General features: G+C 40.6%; 1 protein-coding gene across 2 annotated transcripts in view; it reads right to left on the bottom strand.

Moving 5' to 3' along the window:
- Positions 1–883: 883 nt before the first annotated feature.
- The window catches only part of CRPPA (CDP-L-ribitol pyrophosphorylase A), a 109,423-nt gene continuing 85,646 nt past the window's right edge, over positions 884–24,660 (bottom strand). The window contains exon 9 of one of the 2 annotated variants that reach the window (XM_061586576.1): positions 884–9,026. In XM_061586576.1, the coding sequence (XP_061442560.1) occupies positions 8,922–9,026 (105 nt within the window). In that variant the 3' untranslated portion in view covers positions 884–8,921. The remainder of the gene's footprint in view (positions 9,027–24,660) is intronic. The other variant, XM_061586574.1, reaches the window with a different exon arrangement.

The following is a 24,660-nucleotide window of genomic DNA, read 5'->3' as shown; positions in this document are numbered from 1 at the left end:
AAAAGGTTATATAAAAATAAACAACGGGCCACCTGCTAGGGCCACCATGTGCCCTACTTTACAGGAGCCAGTCCTCAGTTTGAAGGGCTGTCAGAAGACAGTCCTTTATTTGAAGGAACCCTCACCTGGAACGGCTGTCCAGTGAGTCTGGCTTAAAGATAAAGAACCATGAGAAGGGAGAGCAGGCTTGCCCATTAACAGTTTGCAACTGGGCATTAGATTGAGCAGGCACACAGGTCACCAGGGCACAATCTTCCCCACTATGTCAAGATGCATATTGTTTCTATTTGAATTATTCATTCATTCATTCATTCACTGGTGATCACTCGTGGCCGAGTAAGATTGTCTTCCAAGATAGGGTCATATCCAATGCTGCTGTTCTGCTAGTGTGGCAGACTGCAGCTTGCGCAGTGGCCCCTCTCCTCTGTACCCCTTGAACACCCTCAAAATCTGCTCTAGATGGTTGGACCCCCCCCCCAGCAAATTGTGAAGTCACATGGGGAGAGAACGGGGACGTCCTCTTGTATGAGCCGAACTTTGTGCATGCAGTGTTGGATACAACCCATGGAAATTATGTCTAAATTTGCATCTATATATATATTAATTAGCATATGCAAATATGATATAAACCTATCATCTTTTGTCCTATTTTTTGGTGATGTCTTTTCTCTTTTGGGGGCATTGTGTAAGAGGCCACTCTATCAACTGCTCCTGTTCAATCTGCAGTAAGAACAGGAGCCCAATCCAATTTAAAATTAAGATGCTTATTGGAACTAGTACCTGTGTGCTTGCCCTAGTATTGTTAATTGATCTTCTCTGATGTCACAGAAAGTCCAGCCAACTTTAAGTACCAATATGCATGTTTTTGTAAATTAAACTACATATTCTTTTCATGCCATGGGTTTTGAGTGGCATCTGATTGGTGCAAATCAGATTAATGACTCTGGGGCTTTTTCCAAAACGTTTCTAGAGTGACTTCAAAAAAGAGAATGGCTACAGAGCAACAACACAGCTTTGATAGTAGATATGTTCATGTTTAATGCTTCATATTCAAAGATGTAAAAAGTAACAGGTAAAAGTTGAATCTAAAGGTGATGCTAATAATAACAACAATCAGAATGCAAATAGCACTCTCAGTATTGAAAGCACTTTACAGACATTATCTCAGTTAATCCATGCACTAGGAACAGGCCTGTGAGGTAGGTTACCATTATTATCCCAATGCTGTAGAGAGGTCACAGAGAGCGTGGCTTGCTTAACACCTGTTAGTGAATTAATGGCAGAGATGAGTTGCAAAACCAAGGCCAAAACCAAAACCAAAACTCAGTCACCTGACTACTATTCAACACTAGATTTTGACATTTTGGTATACACCTTAGGAAAATTAGCGCTACCATGCTTTTGTGTCAGCTACCCCAGCATTTAGAAAGGCTGATAACAGCTTTATATAATTACCCCCTTATGGCGCTCAACTGGAAATGCACAACTGTAAGAATCAAACAAAAATAAAACTGCAAATAAATCTTTGTAAAGTTATCAAAGGACAAGAGAATAACAATGACATTCATCTATCACAGACACTCACAACCAGGGCTGTGAAGTCAGAGTCGTGGAGTCGGAAGCAATTTTTGGTGGAGTCGGAGTTGGTAGAAATGTACCGACTCCGGCTTCAAAATAAAAACTTATAATATTATAACAATTCCCACCATTGTCAGACCCAAGAGCTCTGGCAATGGTGGGCCTTTGCAGTCATGCTGGGGAAGACCTGGCATGGCTTCAACGCCCCTCTCTTTTTGGGTGTGGCATGGCCACGCATGCCTGTCACATAGGGGGTGGCGCAGGGTGGCTATTTAAGCCCTGCTCCACCTCCCCTCGGCCTCTTTCTGACCTGATGCGACGACGGAGCAGGTAGCTAGGCCACGTTAGGTGCTTTAGGCCTTAGATGGAACAGGTTGCTAGGCCACGTTAGATGCTTTGGGTCTTGGCTGGTTATCTGTTTCGGTGGCACACAAGGCGGGAGAAAGAGGACCTGGTGGGTCAGCTTCTCAGCATTGGAGCATGAGAGAGAGGCTTGGAGCAGTTGAGGCAAGGGGCCTGCAAGGTTTGGAGTCTGGGCAGAGAGAGTCTCTGCTAGGCCTGGCAGGCCTGCTTCACTTAGCAGCCTCCTGTGCAGTCTGGCTGGCCTGTTAAGGGCCTGGAGGAGGGCTGGTATTGCAAGGTTTGGAGTCGGGGCAGGGAGAGGGTCTACTAGGCCTGCTTCATTTGAGGCCTCCTGGGTGGCTTAAGGGCCTGGAATCATTTGGGGCCTACAGTTAGTGCTGGAGCATGGGTGCTAGTTCGGGGCCATGTGACTGGGCCCTTCTTTGCCTTGTGGCCATTTTGGCAGACCTTTTGTGAGGCAGCCATTTGGGGAAGGTTGTCATAGGAAGGTTGTCATTTTGGGGCTTTGGGTATATTTTTCAGGATAACTGGTGTGCAAAGGCATAGCCAGAGGAATGAACTGAGTCTGTTGGGCTTTCATGGGCTTTGGGTAAATATATCATTTTATACCTAAATTTTATACTTTTTTATTTTTCAGGAAAAATATTTGTAATTTTTAAAAATATAAATTCACAATGTCAAAGAAGCTTCCCATGAAGTCAGCTGTATTTGAGCATTTCACCATAACTCAGGATGGAAAACATTTTGTGTATGACAAAAGACCCAGATGAAGACATATGGTGTGATGCCAAGATCAGCGCATATTCAGGCAGCGATAAACATGCTCCTACGAGAGCTTCCAATTTAAAAAGACATTTACAGCACTTTCATCCAGAAGTATTCAAAGTTGTGAATGAGAAAGATAACAGCAAAAGCCAGGAACTAATGTCCAGCACTTCCAGCCAAGCAAAGGATCAGAAAACTTCTCAGACATCAGTTACAAGATATTTTGTTGGTGACAAAATTACTGTAACAATGATGGCAGATACATTCAAAAAACATATCATTGAACTTGTTGCAAAGGATGGTGTGCCTTTATCATTATTTTCACGACTGGCTTTTATAGGTCTGAATGGAGAAATGGCCCGCAAACTTGGTGTTTCTCTGGAAAGAGACAGTATTAGGAAAATAGCGATTGAAGAAGTCCTTAACCAAAAGGGAGAACTTAAAAAAACTCTCAAGGGATGCTTTGTATTTGGATGCCTGCACATGCCACAGAGTGAACTATTTTGCCATCAATGTCCAATTTGTTTGTGACAAGAATGAAATAGTTACCAAGACACTGGCAGTAAAAGACACAGAAGCTCATCACACCAGCGACTTTCTCCAGGTCTTAGTGGAAAAGGTTCTGCAAGATTATGAACTTAAAAAAGAACAAGTTCTCTGTATTGTAACTGACAATGCTTCAAACATGCTAAGTACAATTAAACTAATGAATGCAGATAATGAAGGTGACCAACAGCTAGAAGAACACTTCAGAGATATAGGAATGTTTGAAATTGAAGAGCACGCTCCTGCAACTGAGGAACAAACTGAAGTTGCTACAGAACAAAATGATGATCCTTCAGATGATCTTGTTGAAGCTGCCTCAAAACTGTCCCAAATTCATCACATGTGCTGTGTTGTGCACACACAGCAGCTGGCAATAAGAGACAGTCTGAAAGGAGGACATGCTGCTGCTCTGATTGGCAAGGTGAGGAAATTAGTTACTGCTGCCAGAACACCTAAAGTTGATTCCATTTTGAAGAGACGCACTGGAAAAGGGGCAATTATAGATCAAGCCACACCTACTTAATGATTCAGCGCTTGCTTGACCTGAAACCCTTTCTTGTGGATATGGCCAACCCTCAAGTGATGCTAAGTGAAGGTCAATGGACACAGGTGACAGAATTGAAAGAGTTGCTCCATCACCCATTTACAGTAACTAAAAAATTACAAGCTGAGGACTTAACTCCAGGCATTTTCTTGAAGGAGTGGAAGAACCTGATGTTTTGCCTGTCCCAAAGAGGAGGGTTAATTGCAGATGGCATTGCTGCTTCAATGAAACGAAGAGAGGCACTATTATTACAAAACAAGATTCTTTTGGCAGCTGTTTATGTAGACCCAATGCACTGGATTCTGATGCATGATGAACAGCTGACTAAAGGGAAAGATGCTCTGTGTGAGGTAGCAGTTAGGATGACTGGGTTACAGAAATGTCAGGAGGAAGAAGTTAGTGTTGCCATGTCTTCAGCCTCATCAAATGAGGATGAATTTGATTTTGAAAAATATTTGGATCACAAGGAGCGTGCAAAGCATCGCCACACAGAGAAGGATTCCTCCGAACCCATGCAGAACTGAGTAAATTTCAGCAAAATTTCTCACTTGCACTAAAAGAAGTAGAAAAATTTGATCGTTCATCAAAACTAACAGTGCAAGAAGCCATTCCCTTATATCCTGAAATTGTCAGAGATGTTGTCCTGGTGGTTACTGCTTTGCCACCGACCCAAGTTAGTGTTGAGAGGTTGTTCTCTGCTCTTAGAATAATTAGATCAGATTTGAGGGCATCCATGAAGGAGGATCTGATCGAGGCGATTCTTTTTCTGAGGACAAATTCTTCATAGATTTATTAAAAATATTAAGTGCGTAACAGTGTCTTGTATGTTTTCATTTGACAGCATTTTTTTGTTCAGATTCTTTGCTCAGATAAATAATTTTGTGGTCTATTAGACCTAATTCTGTAGTACATATGTTTATTAAAGAAATTATAGGAAAGCATCTGGTAATGTAATTATAAAAAGTTTGTAAGAGGACAGCTTATGTATTATGTTCTGTTAGTCATAGTTTTATATATTCTTTAGTTTTAACGGATATCCTATGTTTCTGTTAAAAAATTTTTTAAAAAAATTATTAAATGCATAGTCTGTTGCATTCACTTTCATAGGAATTTAGGAAAGTTTTCTTGTTCAGAAATTTTAATCAAATAAATATATTTTATGTTCTATCAATCTAGCCTGATGATTCATGTGGTGGTGATGAAATGCCTTGTGCTACCATTTTACTACAGTAAATTTGTTATTACTAGTTAATATACATTTGCCATTTATGAAGGAGTCAGAGTTGGAAAGTAGAAAAATAGAGGAGTCGGAGTCGAAGGTTTGGCATACCGACTCCACAGCCCTGCTCACAGCATCACGTTTGTTTGTTTTACAACTATTAGACTGCAAGCCCGAGGGCAATGACTGTCTTACTGATATATGTAAACTGGTCTGAGAATCTTTTTTTGTGTGTGTTCTGAAGAGCAGACTAAAAAGAAATAAAATATTAGTTTATATGGTCAATGCATATAATGTGGCTCTTTTACCTCCATTTCTATTAGTTTTCTCTTCACTATACTTCTTGGAGGAAGAATAAAAAAAACCCTCACCAACAATGACTTGGATCTTTGAAGTGACTGCATAAAAATGTTGCGATGATCCAATCAGCTGCTCCATAATTAATTAGCCTTAACTTCATTATACAAAGCTGCACCCAAGGATATGGCCAATGGGTCAAAATGTGAGCATGGTTATTTCCTTGTCAAGCTCAAAGTGGTTGTGCATGAATACACCCATGTAAATATTTAAAACCCTGCAATGCTGATTAACCATTAACCATTTTTGATTTAGTGACCTTCATACTTTACATATTGTATGAAAACAGTTAAGTTGACGAACAGAAACTTAGCTGACCTTTGCTCATTCGTACTTAATTCTAATAGGATACAGGAAAGGATTCCCAGATAAGGAGCAAGAGACACTAACCACCTACTCCAAGGAGAAAGCCCTACAGTTAGTAATATAGGGAAGCTCTACATCTTACATGGCAGGCTCAAATTATGCATATCAATGTTACATTGATATCTCTGTAGCTAACAATATATCAGTATCGTTACACACATGCCAGACCATTCTCAAAACATTCTATCAGTCTTTAAAGATGCAGGTATGTCATCCAGATTGTATATATTTGTTGCGGGACACACTGGTGTACCTTCAGGAAGAGTTTCTGTTGCATAAAGTGTGAGCCAAGGCTAACTGATGACAAGATTGCATTCCATCTCCTGAATCAATCTTTCTTTGCTGGCACAAGGACTCTAGCGTGCCTTTGTAATGCAAGGGGCTTCTCTTTTCCCCTTCAACGCAGGGGACCAGCTCCATACATGAAAAAATGAACATATGAAGTCACAGTGATCAGTTCAAAACACAGTGAGGACGCATAATGCATACACAATCGAATTAAAAAATATGGATTTGAAAAGTTTTGCTTAATTAGCAACTAAAATGTAAATATTAGCAACTACAACTAATATTTAACATAATGCTCAGCACATAGAGTTAAATGGTAAGCGGCTAAGTTGATGTTGTTGTCTTTCCTTTGTATTTCTCATGTATTTCATAAGTGTAGAAGCAGCAAAACAGAAAGCCTACCACTATCGGTAATGACATACTTTTCCTAGACCACAAAAAGAAAGAAATTGTATGTGTATACACATTGGGAGGGGAAGGCTGTCATGGCTCCCTTATTTGCTCCTACAGGCTGCCTTGCTACTCTGCCCCCTTTCCAATTGGTCCTTCCAAGAGGCAGTTGAGCTGTGTGGTTACCTGTCTGTCTGCCTGCAGTGAAGGGAAATGCAAAAATAGCAGCCTGCAGTGCTTGCCCCAGCCTAGACAAGCATTATATTTAGGCAGCAGGTCAGAGGGGTAGGAGGACTGATGTGCACAAGTGGGGGAACCAACTTTATTTCTTCTCAGAGGCTTTTTTGGTTCACCCTGTCAGTGTGCGGCGTAGTGGTTAGAGTGTTGGACTATGACTGGGAGACCAGGGTTCGAATTCCCACACAGCCATGAAGCTCACTGAGTGACCTTGGGCCAGTCACTGCCTCTCAGCCTCAGAGGAAGGCAATGGTAAACCACCTCTGAATACCGCTTACCATGAAAACCCTATTCATAGGGTCACCATAAGTCAGGATCGACTTGAAGGCAGTCTATTTCCATTTCATAAGCTCCATTCTCTTGCTCGCTCACTCTCCCCATAAAGTGCTGAACAAATTTCTCATCACTGGGGGGGAGGGGGAGAGAACCTTAAAAAAGGTCAAGTCAGTCCTTGAGTTACAGCAAATGGAGTAGTTTCATATATAAGGAGATGCTTTCTTAACATTACTTTTGATGTATTTTGATTAAAAATACAAAATGTACAAAGGGAGCACATTAGGATCAAATGGACACCAGAGTAACAGCATCTCTTGTAAATGCTCAGAGTGCTGCATAATTCTCACTTTCCCACCCCAGTGGCTGACTCATGCTTAGCTTTCTCTGTTTCCATTGTATCTTAATTGATCCATCTATGTGTGTTTGTTGTGTACATGATGAATTAATGGGATGTGTGCTTGATGTTAACACTGGTGTATTGTGTGAAAGTGCAGGAGAAACAAGAGTGTGTTTGGGGTTTTCCAGAGAGAAAGTGGGATACTGGTTGCTTTCAAAATAGTTTTCTTCTCTGCAAGAACTAGCATTTTTAAGTCACTATACTTGTTATAGTGAACATGTTACAGCAATTTCTGATTCTTTACAGATAGTGTCATGGGGTACAACACTAATTCACAATCTCTCTAATCATGTTCTGAAAAGTGAACTTTAGCCCAGTTCCCCTACATCATGGTACATTATCATTAATGGTTTACCATGAACTTGTCTTTTGGAGCTATTTATACCCTTCCTACTAGCATGTGGGGGAAACAAACTATGTCCCTGGCTTCTGAACCAGGGATCATGGTTCATTTTGCTCCAGCAAACCATGATCAGTAAGGCAAGAACAAAACTTGGGTACAGATCACATTTTTGGGGAGCAAAACAAATAACACTAAATAACCATAACACTAAAACAGGGATTTTAGTTTGTTTCCTCTGCATGTTAGCACGGAGGAGTGAAATGAACCAGAAAGACATAGTCATGACAAACTGTTAGCTATGGTTTACTGTGATGCATGAACAAGGGCATTGTATGTCCTATGTGTATGTATTGCATATATGGTCCAATTAGGCTGCAATCCTATATGCACTTACTTGAGAGTATGTCTAATTAATCTTAGTAGTAGCTACTTCTGAACACTTTTAAAATATGTTTATAATAAGCAGGTGGATATATATCATGTTTTTGATTAAAGGCTTTACCTGAAGATGTCTCGATTGGAGCCAGACCAGTTTACCAATAAGTAGGGGAGTCAAATGAGCATTCTGCTGCTAGACCTCTCAGGCCACATTCACACCAGATATTTATTCCACTATTACTCCACTTTAAACTGTCTTGGCTTCCCCCAAAGAATCCTGGGAAGTGTAGTTTGTGAAGCATGCTGAGAATTGTCAGGAGGTACCTATTCTCATCACAAAGCTACAGATTGCCAGAGTGGTTTAACAGTCACTTCGTCTTCCCAGAAAACTCTGAGAGTTGTAGCTCTGTGAGGGAAACAGGAATCTTCTGACAGCTTTCATCACCCTTCACAAACTACACTTCCCAGGATTCTTTGAGGGCAGCTGTGACTGTTTAAAGTGGAATAATATAGTGAAATAAATCGCCCTCAGAGTTTTGAAAAGGAGATGGGATAGTTAAACACATGCTTAGTATAGTATGCTCTCATGGAATAATTGTACATAAAGTACTTCACTTTGGCTAGATCGCATCCACATGGCTTTGAAACAATTTGTGTTCTAAAAGGATATAACAGCATAATCTTATTTCTTAGCAGTTTTCTCTGCCCAAAGACACTCAAGGCAACATACCCTTCTGTATCTTATAGTACCTATATTTCATATAAAACCTCCTTAAATATTTAAATGCCACCCTAAATACACTGTTAGTAGATTTCAATTATAACTGTTAAAAAGCCTGCAATGAAGCCTGCTTGATATATGTATATTTCCTTTTCATGCTACTAGAAGCTGGCCTACAAAGGCAGGATTTCTGTCTCTTATTAATGCCATGATAAGTGCAGCAGCTGAATCCATAGTCTCTTGAAGCTTAAGACTGTCCTGAAAGAGAAAAAAATACATCCATTATCAGTTTCTTTTATATCTAAAAAGGTAAATTCAATACATGAATTCAAAACATTTCTGGGGAAGAGAAATGAGAAGCAGAGAGGGCCCACAGCTCAGTGACGCAGCACATGCTTTGCCTGCAGAAGGCCATAGGTTCCATTTTGGGGATCTACTACTTAAAAAATTGCTCAGGTAACAGGACAGATAAATATCTTTGCATGAAATCATTGAGAGCCGCTGCCTGTTGGTGCACACAATATAAGATTAAATGGTCCAACTCCCTATACAGCTTCTTAAGTTCACATAACACCAGATTATTTTCCTTCCTTTAGGCTAGATTTTCAAATATTGAACTGAGCACAACTCTGGCTGTATATAGTGTAAGACAATGACAAAATCAGTTTAGCATACTTAATTTGGAAACGAAACTAATATTTATCAAGAGTTATCTTCTTGAACCCCCTCTAGGATGCACACCTTAACGTGGTGAGGGGGTTTGAAAGTGTCAAAGAAACTGAGAGCAATGCCGTCATGAGTCTCTAGACCAAGAGGCTAGACTCCTAGCAGGGTCACCCAAGGTGGAATGGTCAAAGCTGAGACACCAGACTAAGATGCATCCAGACTCAGAGGAAGGCAATGGTAAACCACCTCTGAATCTCTCTTACCATGAAAACCTTATGAATAGACTATACAATATACAACATGAGATAGTGCTGGAAGATGAGACCCCCAGGTCAGATGGCACTGAGCTACTGAGGAATAACAATGGACAAGTATGAGTAGTGCTGTGACTAATGACGCAACTGGGTCAAAGCCGAAAGGAAGCCCAGAGGCTGATGTGCACAGATGTGAAAGGAGAGTTGTATGATGTACATAATAGGAACATGGAATGTGAGATAACCAGAACTATCACTAGAAGCTAAAATGATGAAACTGAGGCTATCGTACTTTGGATACATCATGAGAAGACATGATTCACTAGAATAGACAATAATGTTGGGAAAAACAGAAGGGAGTAGAAAAAGAGGAAGACCAAACAAGAGTTGGATCAATTCCATAAAGGAAGCCACAGACCTGAACTTACAAGATCTGAACAGAATGGTTCATGACTGATGCTATCGGAGGTTGCCAATTCATTGGGTCGCCATAAGTCATAATCGATTTGAAGGCACATAACACACACACATCTTCTTGAAAATCAGCAGGAGGGCTGTCTCAACATACGCCACTTTAGATGGACATCATTCTGGTGGTGGCAGGATGGCACTTTAAAATAGGAGACAAGCTCTTGCTCAGCTCCAGGCCATGGAAAAATGACCACCATCCTAGAAACTCAAGGTGCAATGCTTGATGTGATGTCAACATCACACACTGCATGTTTAAGGATTTAAGATGGCTGTCACCTACTGCCAACTGAGCTAAGCGGGAACTCAACTCTTATTTTAAAGTGTCACCCTGCCTCTGGAACCAGGTAAACCGCTGGTCAGGTGGGGGGGATTATGCAAATGTCTGAGTATGGATCCCTGTCCAGGGCTGCCAATGTCACGCCCAGTTACATGAACCATCCCTTTACTCAACCAGCAGCTTAAAGGACTCCACTTGAAAATAGGAGCCAGGACCCTTCTTGGGTCTGGATTATGTGTGACAAGAAGCTGCCATATTCAATCTTCAAAATGCAATGCCCAACGTAACGTCATAATGCGGTGCATTGCATTTTGAGGGATTGAAGATGGTGCTGCCCGATTGTCCTGTTCAGAGCCGGAAGGATGAGGCTGAAGCGTAGGTGCAAGTAAATCTCGTTTTATTAGAGTAATGGATACATCAAAGGCATTGCGCTTCATAGAAAACCCTGCGCTAACTCACTAGAATTCCTAACTACACTCTAGACATGCTCTGCAGCGTGTGAAGGAAGTTAACTCAATGACTCCCCACTGTAAGCGGCAAGCTTAAGAAGGGAACATTTTCAAACATAATCTCTGACTCCTGCGTAATTCCTGTCTTTGCCCTGTCCGTTTCTCGCGGCAGCGGGAGCGCGGGGACAGAGGGCGTGTTTCCAACGGCTCATCGGAAGACACCTGTTCCTGAGCAACAGGCTCAAGATCAGGGGGCTGTGCCACACTGGTATCCTCCTGGGAACTGCTTGGCAAGGGAGGCGCTGGCACTGTCTCTGGAGCCTCCCAGAACAAGTCTTCTGCAGCAGCTGGGGGCGGCGCTCTCTGTTCCTCGGAGAGTGCGGGACCCGTGGGAATTGGCTGGTGAGCAGGCTGACCCCCTCCCGCAAGGTCCTACTCAGACTCAACAATTCCCAATTCTGCTTCCTCTGGCAGCGGAGGCGCCTGAAACTCATGCCTCCCCCTTCCCTGTCCATTCTGGGTTAGCTGAGGCTCAACACCGATGTTGACTATTTGGAGTAAAGCGACAGCTTAGTTTCAGAAGCAGAATGGTAGGGATGAGCAGGATGGATGGGCTGCGGGCATTCTGCTGCAGTTTCCAGTCCACCGTCTGAGCTCAGTGGCTCAACATGCCTAATAGTAAGACTGGCTCTGATTATCAGCAGAAACATCTCATCCTGTGTCAAGGAATGTTTTACAGTTAGAATAATAGAATAGTAGAGTTGGAAGTGGCCTATAAGGCCATCAAGTCCAACCCCCTGCGCAATGCAGGAATCCAAATCAAAGCATTCCTGACAGATGGCTGTCCTGCTGCCTCTTGAATGCCTCCAGTGTCGGAGAGCCCACTACCTCTCTAGGTAATTGATTCTATTGTCATATGGCTCTAACAGTTAGGAAGTTTTTCCTGATGTCCAGTTAAAATCTTGCTTCCTGCAACTTGAGCCCATTATTCTGTGTCCTGCACTCTGAGACGATCAAGAAGAGATCCTAGCCCTCCTCTGTGTGACACCCTTTCATGTACTATAGTGCTATCATATCTCCCCTCAGTCTTCTCTTCTCCTGGTTAAACATGCCCAGTTCTATCAGTCTCTCCTCATAGGGCTTTGTTTCCAGTCCCCTGATCATCCTTGTTACAGATATCATCCTGGTATTTAAAAAAGGGAGTGCACAAAGTATTTTTTTTATAGGCACTGAACACTCCAAAACTGTAATGACAGAAAGAAACAAATGTACATATTTAAAGATATTGGGAAACTGTCAGCTGGCCATGCTCCCTGTCCTGAGTAATCCTGCTGGTTATTGTGTGCAGTACAACACACGCATTTGACTGAAATGGCATTGTTTTTTTAAAAGAGCAACAGAAGCCGGAATACAATCCATTACACATAATTACTCCCACATTTCTTTACAGTATTTTTTAATTTCAAAAATGAAAGACAGATGAATTCCGTTAAGTTCATATTTTAAATTTTGGAACTATCTTTTTGATAGACTTCAATATGATTCTCGGATGTCATCAACAATTTTGATAAACTGAATGACAGAACAGTCTGTTGTTACTGGTATAGAAATACATTAAGTGAATGACACGAAGATGAACATTAGTACCATCAACATAACCAAACTTCTCTCCTGCATGATTTTCTTCATTTCCTACATATTATGAATATCCTATTATTGATTTCCCCTTCAGTATCTGTACCTAAGCATACTACACAAGTTGAAAGCATACCACTCATGTCTAATACACTGCAATATTAAGCTTGAAGGAAGCTTGAATTCTTGCCTTATGATGTGAATTACATTATAGGGCTGGATTTAACAGTGAGCAGAATGTTACCAGTGGATTTGGGTTGCATAGAACAGAATAGATGATCCTACTATGGTTGGGGAAATGGTTTTTGCCTCAACTTCCACTTCTATAGGAATTTGGAACTTAGCTGAATATTTTCTCTTATCCTCATTCGCAGATTGCCGTGCACATTTTTGAATGACAACAGTCAATGCAAAAGGACATCCTGGGGATATTGATAGATCCCTTGCCTTCTTTGCAGGATCAAGTCACTGGCAAACTTTTTTGCTGAGTTCCCCACATGTATAAAAGCAAAGCTTTTTTTCTGAGTGGCTGCTTTATATTTTGGATTCATGAAACCAAAATAAAAGTAGAAACAAGAATTGGGCTGTCTTTCTAATTTACAGCTGAACCTGTGAGTGAATATTTCATCCAAGTGATATTTTGATAGGAAATAATTTTTTCGTGGAGCTTCTACAGAATTAAACTGGCAGTGCAAACTGACTCAATACAAGATGTCATGGGCAATCATATTTACCACACCATTCCTGTCCCCAGCTTTCTTTGTATACAGTGCTACAATCCTACTTCTCAATATTCTCACTTAGGAAAGCCAAATATTTAACAACAGGGAACATCACAGACTTAGGTACTTGAAAAGTTTAGACATATTGTAAACCATCAAACACAGCAGGATAGGAAAAAACAAAATGAGCAGCAGAGATTTTGTTCTTGTCCCACACCAATTAACTCACATTATCGACCACCCACTGCTGCTTCTATGGTTCTGGCATCCTAGTTGTGTGATGCTTATGGAACATGTAAAGCAAATTGTTTTATTCATCGGTTAAACCTGTAACAGCAGTCCTGGTAATTGCTCTTTCCTGTTCATCATTCTGTGGAAATCTATTCCACCATCTCCAAAAAGTAGACCTTATTGTTGTTGAACTTCTGATTCAATGAATCTAGTTTATCCTGGCATGTAATAATTTTATTCTTATTTAAATGTGTGATTTACTGCATTTACATACCAACCAAAGAACAAAATGTTTACCACACCATGTGGATGTAATTTGGAAAAGAAAGCATTCTGGAATCTCACCAATCATACAGTCTATGAATTCATATTACAACAATTTGATTCCACAAGAAGATATCTACCCTCTGCTTTTAAATAAGAAATGTAACTCCAGATGGATTCAGATGCACACATACTACGTCTGATGTGGGTGATTTCTCACTATGTGTGGGCGCCCATACCATACACTGATGTACACTCTTGTTTCAATACTAGTTGGATTCTGGCAATACAATGACAGAAAGCAGTCTCATATTTGTTTTCTAATCACTCGTATTTCATACATCTAGATATGTCAACATATGAAACAGCTCCAGACATGCCACACAAAGAAACCATGGCTTAGACATGGCAAATGCATGTTCACATTCATTCTCAGTGATGAGAAATAAATGTTTACATTTTTACTACATATTTGAGTGGGGCACTGAGTTGTAAAAAGCTTCTAAAGTATAGGAAACAGGCACCAGTAGAAAAGAAACTTCATGGATGTATGTTTGGAATCTTTCCAAATGGTGCTACTTGAAAGAATCCCCATCCTTACAGGAATTCCTGGTGGAAGTTGGATGTGCCACCTTTTTTCCCTTGATGTGCTGCCTCTCCTAGAGAGACTCTGTCAGAACTGCCTCCTCTCTGAATTCTCCCACTCTGTCATGGCAGTCTGCACCCTTGAGCCCTCCTTGGTCTCTAGTGAGGAAACAGCCTTCACAGTCACTAATGCCTCCCCTTCTCCATGGGCATGGGGAAAGCAGCCTCTGGGACTCCTGCCTCATCAACAGATCTGGTCTATTGTCCAGAGACAGAGAGTGTGTGTTTGTTTTTTCGTTGAAAGGGCTCTGTTCCATTGTCTAATCTCCCCTCCCTCCCCTTCAGAGTTTTCTTCCTCCAGTGCCTTCCACTCCTGGCCTGAATCAGAGAACTCAGAGGGGATTATGACATAAACCACCAAATACCTCCAAACCACCAAGCTCCTGATCAATTAAAAATACTAGGTTCAGAATGTGCCCTGAAGAATGTATAGGGCCAATGATGTGCTGAGACTGCCCCACAGTTACCATGTAGCTACAAAGTCCTGTGCTGGCCCTGTTAAGGCAGCCTTGGCATGAATGTTGACATCCTTGGCAGAAACATTGAGTTCTGACTGCAACTGACAATACGTTAAAGCACATTTTAAATATTAGATGCTGCTCAGTCAAACCATAATCGCTTGGAGACAGAAGGCCAAGGAATAATTACCCATTCTGTCTTATTACCCTGCATTCAGCTAACTATGTTGAAGTTCCATGCCAAATGAAATTGTGAATATTCTTCACCTATAAAACTCTTACAAGCTTATATTTGTATTAGCAACTATTTTGTCAAGCTGTGTGCAACTATAGCAAAATATGTGAAAATGTTAGTTGCTTCAAAGAGGTGGTATGTTAACAAAAAGTGAGGTAGGATTCTGTGCAGCACATAGCCATTTTTTTCAGGTGATCTCAGTAAAGAATTCTGAATAATATCACATAAGCTCTGTGTAATAGTGAACAACACAACCACTTCCAACCCAGGGGAGAGATACTGTATCAATACAGGTTTTCACTGTATCAACTTTAGGAGGGAGAAAGCATTATTTAGATACATGAACCTCACTTTTTTTTTTACTAGTGAGGTGTGGCATCATCACAATGGTGTTGCTTCAAATGCCCTTGAAATCTGGATGGTGTTCTAAAACATATATTGTATTTGAACATCTGTCTTTCAGTACATCTGTATCAGTATAAACATGAGGTTGTCAAGGATAAATTATTTTGATAATTGTTAAGAATTATGGCTTAGAAGACCACCACACTCCTACATTAAGAAAAACAAGGTAGAGATTTTCATACTCTTGGAAAACACCCACCCATTCAAATCTTTCACAGAATGTTTTAGTAGAAAAGGTAAAAGAAAATGTAAGAAAATATGCAGAATTACATTAAAGATGTAGTTCAGGGTTAGGGAACCTGTGACCCTTCAGATTTGTTGGGCTATAACTCCCATTATTCCTGACCAGTGGTCATGCTGGCTAGGGTAAGGTGGGATCCAAGAACATCTGGAGGTCAGGCTCCCTATCCTTGACATAGGTAAACCCACAGTAAAAGCTGCTTTCCAGAATCACACGCTACTTCTCTCTTTCAGACCAATACATGCAAGGAGCATGAGCATAGTATCACCAAGCATATTTTTAAAAATTACTAATTTCAATACTGTGTTTAATTCTCAGGTCTACAAATTGTTAGACAGCATACAGCTGAGAACAATAATGCTGTTGAAGGGTTTAGAAGACTGATCCAACAAGAGTAAGAGAATGGGGGAAGATTACATTTTAACCCAAATCAAAGGAGAGGAGGAACAGTATTTGAATATTTTGAAGAATCTCGGGGGGGGGGAAGTGGCAATGACTTCATTTTATCTATTGAATAGTTGACAATGCAGGAGTGGTGTTAAGTATTGGGAGGAAGTGTTAGCTTCTTCAGGTGAGGCCGTCAAGGTGCTAAACCGATGCCTGGCCGCGATAATGGACTGGATGAGAGCGAACAAATTGAAGCTCAATCCAGACAAGACTGAGATGCTGTTAGTAAATGGATCCCCTGACCAGATGATGGATGTTCGACCTGCTCTGGATGGGGTTACACTCCCCCTGAAGGAGCAAGTGCGCAGCTTGGGAGTCCTTTTGGACCCGTCCTTGTCACTTGAGGCGCAGGTGGCCTCGGTGGCACAGAGTGCTTTTTACCAACTTAGACTGGTGGCCCAGCTACGCCCATATCTGGACAGGGAACATCTTACTTCAGTCGTTCATGCTCTGGTAACCTCAAAATTGGACTACTGCAATGCACTCTACATGGGGCTGCCCTTGAAGATGGTTCGGAAACTGCAGCTCGTGCAGAATGCAGCAGCCAGATTGATAACTGGGACCAAGCGGTCAGAACATGTAACACCGATTCTGGCCCGCCTGCACTGGCTGCCTATATGTTTCCAGGCCCGATTCAAGGTGTTGGTTTTAACCTATAAAGCCTTACACAGCACGGGCCCGCAATACCTGATGAAACGTCTCTCCCGATATGAACCTACCAGTACACTGCGCTCAACAACGAAGGCCCTCCTCTGGGTGCCTACTCAGAGAGACGCCCGGAAGGCGACTACAAGAAAGAGGGCCTTCTCGGTAGTGGCCCCCGAACGATGGAACACCCTTCCTGACGAGGTATGCCTGTCGCCCACATTACTATCTTTTCGGCGCCAGGTGAAAACCTTCCTCTTTTCCCAGGCATTTTAGTATTTTTTAGTATTTTTAGTATTGGTATTTTAAAAAAAATAAAACTCAGTTTGTATGCCACACTTTTTGTACTTATCTATTAACTTGCATTTCTTTATGGGTTTAATTACGTTTTTAACTTTTTTTTTACTGATGTATATCTATATTGTTGATTATGATGACTAGATTTTAAATTGTATATGAAATGCTTTCTCTGTTGTACACCGCCCTGAGAGCCCTGGCTATGGGCAGTATAAAAATTTAATTAAATAAATAAATAAAATAAATAAATTGATCAGCTACCACAGAACCATTCAAGAGAACAATGGAGTAAGCCGCTCTGAGTGCCCTATTATAGGGTAGAAAGGCGGGATAGAAATATTTAAAATAAATAAATAATAAAACATGTCACCATTTCTTTCAAACTGAGATTGCATACATCTTCTCCAAGATCTCACCTTTGCATTCATTTTTCAGACTTAAAAATCTAGGGTTGCATCCAATGCTAGTCAAACACAGAGCAAAATCATTTAAATTAAAGGGAATTACTAACTTACACCCATTAATTTCCATGGGTCTACTCTGAGCAACCCCCTCTAGGATGCACACCTTAACGTGGTGAAGGGGTTTGAGAGTGTTGAAGAAGCTGAGAGCAATGCCATCAGGAGTCTAGACCAAGAGGCTAGACTCTTAGCAGCGTCACCCAAAGCGGAATGGACAAAGTTGAGACACCAGACTAAGATGCATCCAAACTCGGAGGAAGGCAATGCAAACCACCTCTGAATATCTCTTACCACAAAAACCTTATGAACAGATTGTCCAAAATGCAACATGAGATAGTGCTGCAAGATGAGACCCCCAGGTCGGAAGGCACTCGCTGAGCTACTGGGGAAGAATAAAGGACAAGTATGAGTAGCACTGTGACTAATGACGCAGCTGGGTCAAAGCTGAAAGGAAGCCCAGAGGCCGATGCGCACAGATGCGAAAGGAGAGTCTGGAGTTGTATGACGCACACAATAGGAACATGGAATGTGAGAAGCATGAACCAGGGAAAGTTAGAAATTGTCAAGCAAGAAATGGAACGTATCAATATTACAATACTTGGCATGAGTAAATTAAAATGGTCGGGAATAGGGCATTTTCAATCAAGCAACTACAAAATATTTTATGTAGGAAATGAGAAATTAAGAAGAAATGGGGTTGCTTTAATAGTGAGAAAGGATTGGTTCCCAATCGGAAAGGGTATGAGACGGGTGTATTTTATCACCTTTTTTATTTAATCTATACGCAGAACATATCATACAGAAAGTGGGATTGGACCAAGATGAAGGAGGTGTGAAAACTGGAGGGAGAAATATCAATAGTTTAAGATATGCAGACAAAATCATACTACTAGCAGAAACCGGTAATGATTTGAAACAAATGCTGATGAAAGTTAAAGAGGAAAGCACAAAAGCAGGACTACAGCTGAACATCAAAAAGCCTAAAGTAATAACAGAAGATTTATGTAACTTTAAAGTTGACAATGAGGACAAAGGACAATGAGGACAGAGAGGAAGACCAAACAAGAGATAGATTGATTCTGTAAAGGAAGCCATAGACCTGAACTTACAAGATCTGAACAGGGTGGTTTATAACAAATGCTATTGGAGGTCGCTGATTCATAGGATCGTAATTGACTTGAAAGCACACAACACACTCACTCACGGGCAATCACTCGTGGCTGAGTAAGACATCACATTTCATTTCAATCCGGCTTTTGGCCGGGGTTTGGTATAGAAACAGCCTTGGTCGCCCTGTATGATGACCTCTGTCGGGAGAAAGACAGAGGGAGTATAACTCTGTTGGTTCTCCTTGATCTCTCGGCGGCTTTTGATACCATCGACCATGGTATCCTTCTGGGTCGACTCGCGGATTTAGGAGTTGGAGGCACTGCTTGGCGGTGGCTGTGCTCCTATCTTGAGAATCGTCTCCAGAAGGTGATGCTTGGGGAACACTACTCGAGTCCCTGGGTGCTCCAGTATGGGGTCCCGCAGGGCTCAGTTCTGTCCCCCATGCTTTTTAATATCTATATGAAGCCGCTGGGTGAGGTCATCAGGAGTTATGGAGTGCGTTTCCAGCAACGTAGCTCTATTTCTCCTTTTCATCTTCTTCAGTTGAGGCTGTTGCTGTACTGAACCGCTGCCTGGCCGCGATAATGGACTGGATGAGAGCAAACAAACTGAAACTCAATCCTGACAAGACTGAGATGCTGCTAGTTGGGGGGCCCTCTGCTCAGATGGTTGATGTCAGACCTGTCCTAGATGGGGTTACACTCCCCCTAAAGGAACACGTCTGTAGTTTGGGGATCTTATTAGATCCGCTTCTGTCACTTGAGGCCCAGGTAGCCTCGGTGGCACGAAATGCGTTCTACCAGCTTCGGCTGGTAGCCCAACTACGACCCTATCTGGACAGGGAGAACCTAACCTCAGTTATTCACGCTCTGGTAACATCTAGATTGGATTACTGTAATGCTCTCTACGTAGGGTTACCTTTGAAAACGATTCGGAAACTTCAGCTAGTGCAGAATGCTGCGGCCAGAGTTCTTACTGGGACGAAGAAATTCGACCACATAACAACTATTCTGGCCCAACTGCACTGGCTTCCAATATGTTTCCGGGCCAGATTCAAAGTGTTGGTCCTTACCTATAAAGCCCTTAACGGCACTGGACCGCAATATCTGATGGAACGCCTCTCCCGCTATGTTCCTACCCGTTCACTCCGCTCGACGTCTAAGGCCCTTCTCCGGGTCCCAACCCATACAGAGGCCCGGAGAACAGTAACAAGATCTAGGGCCTTTTCGGTGGTGGCCCCCGAATTATGGAATGCCCTCCCAGATGAGATACGCCTGGCGCCTTCTCTGCCATCTTTCCGGCGCCAGGTAAAAACCCACCTCTTCACCCAGGCATTTTAAAGTATTTAAGCTTTTAATCTTTTTTTTTTTTTAGTTTTCTTTCACTTTGTTTATATAATGTTTATATTGTCTGCACAATACACACTTGCTGTATTTTAAATATTGTGGTTTTATCATGTTGTACACCGCCCTGGGAGCTGCTAGCTATAGGGCGGTTTAGAAATGCAACTAAATAAATAAAAATAAATAATCACAAAGGGGTGTGTGATTGTTTTCCTGATAAATACATAAATATGTTGGATATGGTCATACTTCTGTTTTGCAAACGTACATTTTTACTGTAAACCGCCCAGAGAGCTTTGGCTATGGGGCGGTAAATAAATAAATAGATAGATAGATAGATAGATAGATAGATAGATAGATAGATAGATAGATAGATAGATAGATAGATAGATAGATAGATAGATAGATAGATAGATAGATAGATGAAAGAAAGAAAGAAAGAAAGAAAGAAAGAAAGAAAGAAAGAAAGAAAGAAAGAAAGAGAAAGAAAGAAAGAAAGAAAGAAAGAAAGAAAGAAAGAAAGAAAGGATTCATGATTAATTCTTCATGTCTAACCTACCTCTACCCCAGTAGCCTTTACAGTATATAGTTTTCCTGGAGTATTCTGAAGGAGCACTGGATGACTTGACAGAAGCATTGCTGCACTCTAAATTGAATCCCAGCTATGCCTCATTGGCATGGGGGCATTTGTTGTTTTTACAGGTTCTTGTACACATCCATGGGCTTTTGTTTAGCTTACTCAAAACTCTGAACACAAGCAAGGTACTGACAGTGCTGAATGTCTCACACTGAGGAAAAGAAAGTATGACTGTAAGGAAAATACATGATAGAAGGTCATAATGATGGAAAGCATCTATGAAATATCTTCTGTGCTAATTCCTTCTCCCTGTTGCATTTCATGTGGACCAACAAGTTGCTTCTCTCATTTCTGTTAAGTTAGATATATGGGTGAGGTTGTGGTGAAAGATGCCACTGTTTTCATAATCATAATCCCATCTCCCCATATCCTACATTAATTCATCCTATATTTTAAAAGACCAAAACTGTTTTAACATTTTAGTGGTTGCTGTTGCTTAGGCTTTAGGAGGAGGAGTTTATGGTACTTCTCACAGTTGCATCATACACCCCAATTTTAAAAACACTGCTCTCCAGATTGTGCATATCAGACACTGTCTGAGAGAAAGAAGGGCCATGAATCAACATGCTTTTCTGGAAAGGATGCTTAGCACGTTGGGATTTTTTCCAAAGTACATAACTGCATTATATAAAATTTACATTAAACTGTAGTTTTTAATTAAATTTTAAAGTATAACTGCCTTACTGAACAATAGTTACAAATAAAGCCTACAGCAAGCTACTGCACCCAGAGGTACTTTAGTATATCTTTGTTTTTGCTACTTGGGAAAACAGGTTAAAAACTAAGTAAGAGTTTGTCAGACGTGCCAACTGGATGTGTTAGGGAACCTGTGACACAAACACCACTGATGATATTGGACTACAGTTCCCATCATCCCTAACCACTGGTCATGTTGGCTGGGCCTGGAATTCAACAACATCTGGAAATCCTCAGGTTTACTATTCCTGGTGTATACACACTACAAACAACCTACCTTCAAACAGTTTCCAGCTCTCTGGAAACAAGAATATATGTCTGTAACCAGCATAATAGATCAGAGTGTTAAAGACTATCAGTAAATTGTTCTTGAATTACAGTAACATATTATACAGCCATGAGAGTGGCTGTATACAATAGCCAGTGTGGATTTTTCACATTCTGCAATGTTAAATTGAAAATACCCCCTATGCCATTCTGATGCTTCCCATAAGCTCACTTCAAAACAAAACCTTACAAAACTTATAGTCCTGAACTCAGAAATGCTTGTTTAACAACCCTCTAAATTTTCATGGCGATACACAAAAAACGCAGAGAGAATAGAGAGTTCAAAGTCTAAAAAGAGAAAAAAACCTCAGAGTCCTTTTCACCTTTTTTTTTGTCAAGAGTTCTCATAATCTGCTGAAGTTAATTAAAAATCAACCATGTTCACAGAGTACCTGCAATTCTATTACTGACCTTGCCCCTACTCTGACCTTCATTTTCTGCAGTTTAAAAGTAAAAAAAATGCCTGGCTGATTTTTAATTAATTCATTAATAGGCAAAAAACTTGCAGTTTAAGAATGTACCTATAGCCCACAGATATTTCTATCAAACTTTAAAAAGCAGGGAAATTGGGCAGCTATAGTGAATGTACCAGGGAAGCAGGAGACCTGACCTCATCTCTGAGATTGTACTGCCCTACAAATTTGTCAAAATGCAAACACAATTTGGGTTGGTCTTTCACAGTCCAATTCACTTCCTGTGTAGCTTGGAAGAATTTGGCACACTATAATGCTGATGACTTTTTGTGAGAATTTTTTGCTTTAAAAAATCCGGAGAATTGAATTTAAGATTGGAAAAATGAGAAACTGAGAGAACTGAAATTGACAGATTCTTCCATTCCTACTTCTAGTTAAGTGTGCATAGGATTGCAGCCTTTTAAGTAAGTTATATATTTTCACTGCTAGCTTTAAGTACATAATTCATCTTTATCCAAATATTCAGCAAAAATTGACATGTATTCCCAACAGAATGTACAAATGTGTTAATGTAAACCTCAGACCGCACTGTTGTTCCAAGTTGTGTGTTTAATTCATATTTCTTTGAGCTTTCATTTTAAAAGAACTCAAAATAGAGAATTTGATCAACAGAGTGAAAACTTGAAGTTTAATTTTCATTATTTAGTAAATTGACAAAACACTATTGTGGCCTCCTTCTAATTTGATTTGAAGCAAAGAATAGTAGGGAAATCTGCAGTCATGCTGACTGGCAGTGATGTATAGAGTCTGTCACTGTCACTAAGAAAAACATAGTTAGCAGCACGGAATTTTACTTAGAATTATTATTTGTTTCTAAAATCCAAATTAATGCCCTGTAGTACAACTTTCATGAAGTAAAATGGGAATTGAAAGCATGTTCAACTAGGATATTCCAGACATTTGGGAAGCTGGTGCTTAGGGGGCAGTGCAAAAACCAGAAAAACATCAAGTTCTTGATTTTCTTAAATCTCCAAAACCAAGAGAATAGGGTTGAGGTGGAAAGTAGTCAGCTCACAATAATTGCTGCCTGTTTTGGAAATAAATTGCATGACTTACATTTCAGTGAAACAATAGTGTAATCATGTAGATAGCTTAAGAAGCAAAATTTCTAAAAAAGCATAAAGTTGGAACTTGTTTCAGATGAGGTTTATGCAAAATTGAAAATTAATGTTCTTGACTCACTAGTGGCCAGTGATGTATCTTAACAAACCAGAGCCTAACTAATAGAATGCTAGTTTATTAATTTCCAGTTTATTGGTATGCTATTTGTTTTATCAATTTCCTTGATGTATTTTGGAAATGAGTCTTGAAATGAGTAAACCACTAGAGGTTATGTCTAGCTGAGTTCTGCTCAGAGTTTGTTGTTGTTAGATGCCTTCAAGTCGATTGCTCAGAGTTTATTATGTGCCTTCAACTTGACTATGACTTATGGCGACCCTATGAATCAGCGACCTCATAGCATCTGTCATGGACCACCCTGTTCAGATCTTGTAAGTTCAGGTCTATGGCTTCCTTTACAAAATCAAACTATCTCTTGTTTGGTCTTCCTCTTTTTCTACTCCTATTTTTCCCAGCATTATTGTCTTTTTTAGTGAATCATGTCTGCTCATTATATGTCCAAAGTATGATAACCTCAGTTTCATCATTTTAGCTTCTACTGATAGTTCTAATTTAATTTGTTCTAACACCCAAATATTTGTCTATTAAGCAGTCCATGGTATGTGCAAAGCTCTCCTGCAACACCACATTTCAAATGAGTTGATTTTTCTCTTATCCACTTTTTTCACTGTCCAACTTTCACATCCATACATAGAGATCGGCAATACCACGGTCTGAATTATCCTGACTTTGGTGTTGTGATACATCTTTGCATTTGAGGACCTTTTCTAGTTCTCTCATAGCTACCCTCCCCAGTCCTAGCCTTCTCCTGATTTCTTGACGTTTGTCTCCATTTTGGTTAATAACTGTGCCGAGGTATTGATAATCCTTGACAAGTTCAATGTCCTCAATGTCAACTTTAAAGTTACATAAATCTTCTGTTGTCATTACTTTAGTCTTCTTGATGTTCAGTTGTAGTCCTGCTTTTGTGCTTTCCTCTTTAACTTTCATTAGCATTCATTTCAAATCATTACTGGTTTCCGCTAGTAGTATGGTAGCATCTGCATATCCTAAATTATTGATGTTTCTCCCTCCAATTTTCACACCTCCATCATCTTGGTCCAATCCTGCCTTCCATATGATATGTTCTGCATATAGATTAAACAAATAGATAAAAAACACCACTGTCTCATACCTTTTCCAATTGAGAACCAGTTGGTTTCTCCATATTCTGTCCTTACGGTAGCCTCTTGTCCAGCGTATAGGTTACGCATCAGAACAATCAGATGCTGTGGCACCCCCATTTCTTTTAAAGCATTCTATAGTTTTTCATGATCTACACAATTAAAGGTTTTGCTGTAATCTATAAAGCATATGGCGATTTTCTTCTGAAAGTCCTTAATCT

This window comes from Rhineura floridana, chromosome 10 (assembly GCF_030035675.1).
Source record: "Rhineura floridana isolate rRhiFlo1 chromosome 10, rRhiFlo1.hap2, whole genome shotgun sequence".
Taxonomy (NCBI): Eukaryota; Metazoa; Chordata; class Lepidosauria; order Squamata; family Rhineuridae; genus Rhineura; species Rhineura floridana.
This window is presented reverse-complemented; position numbering and strand designations above follow the sequence as displayed.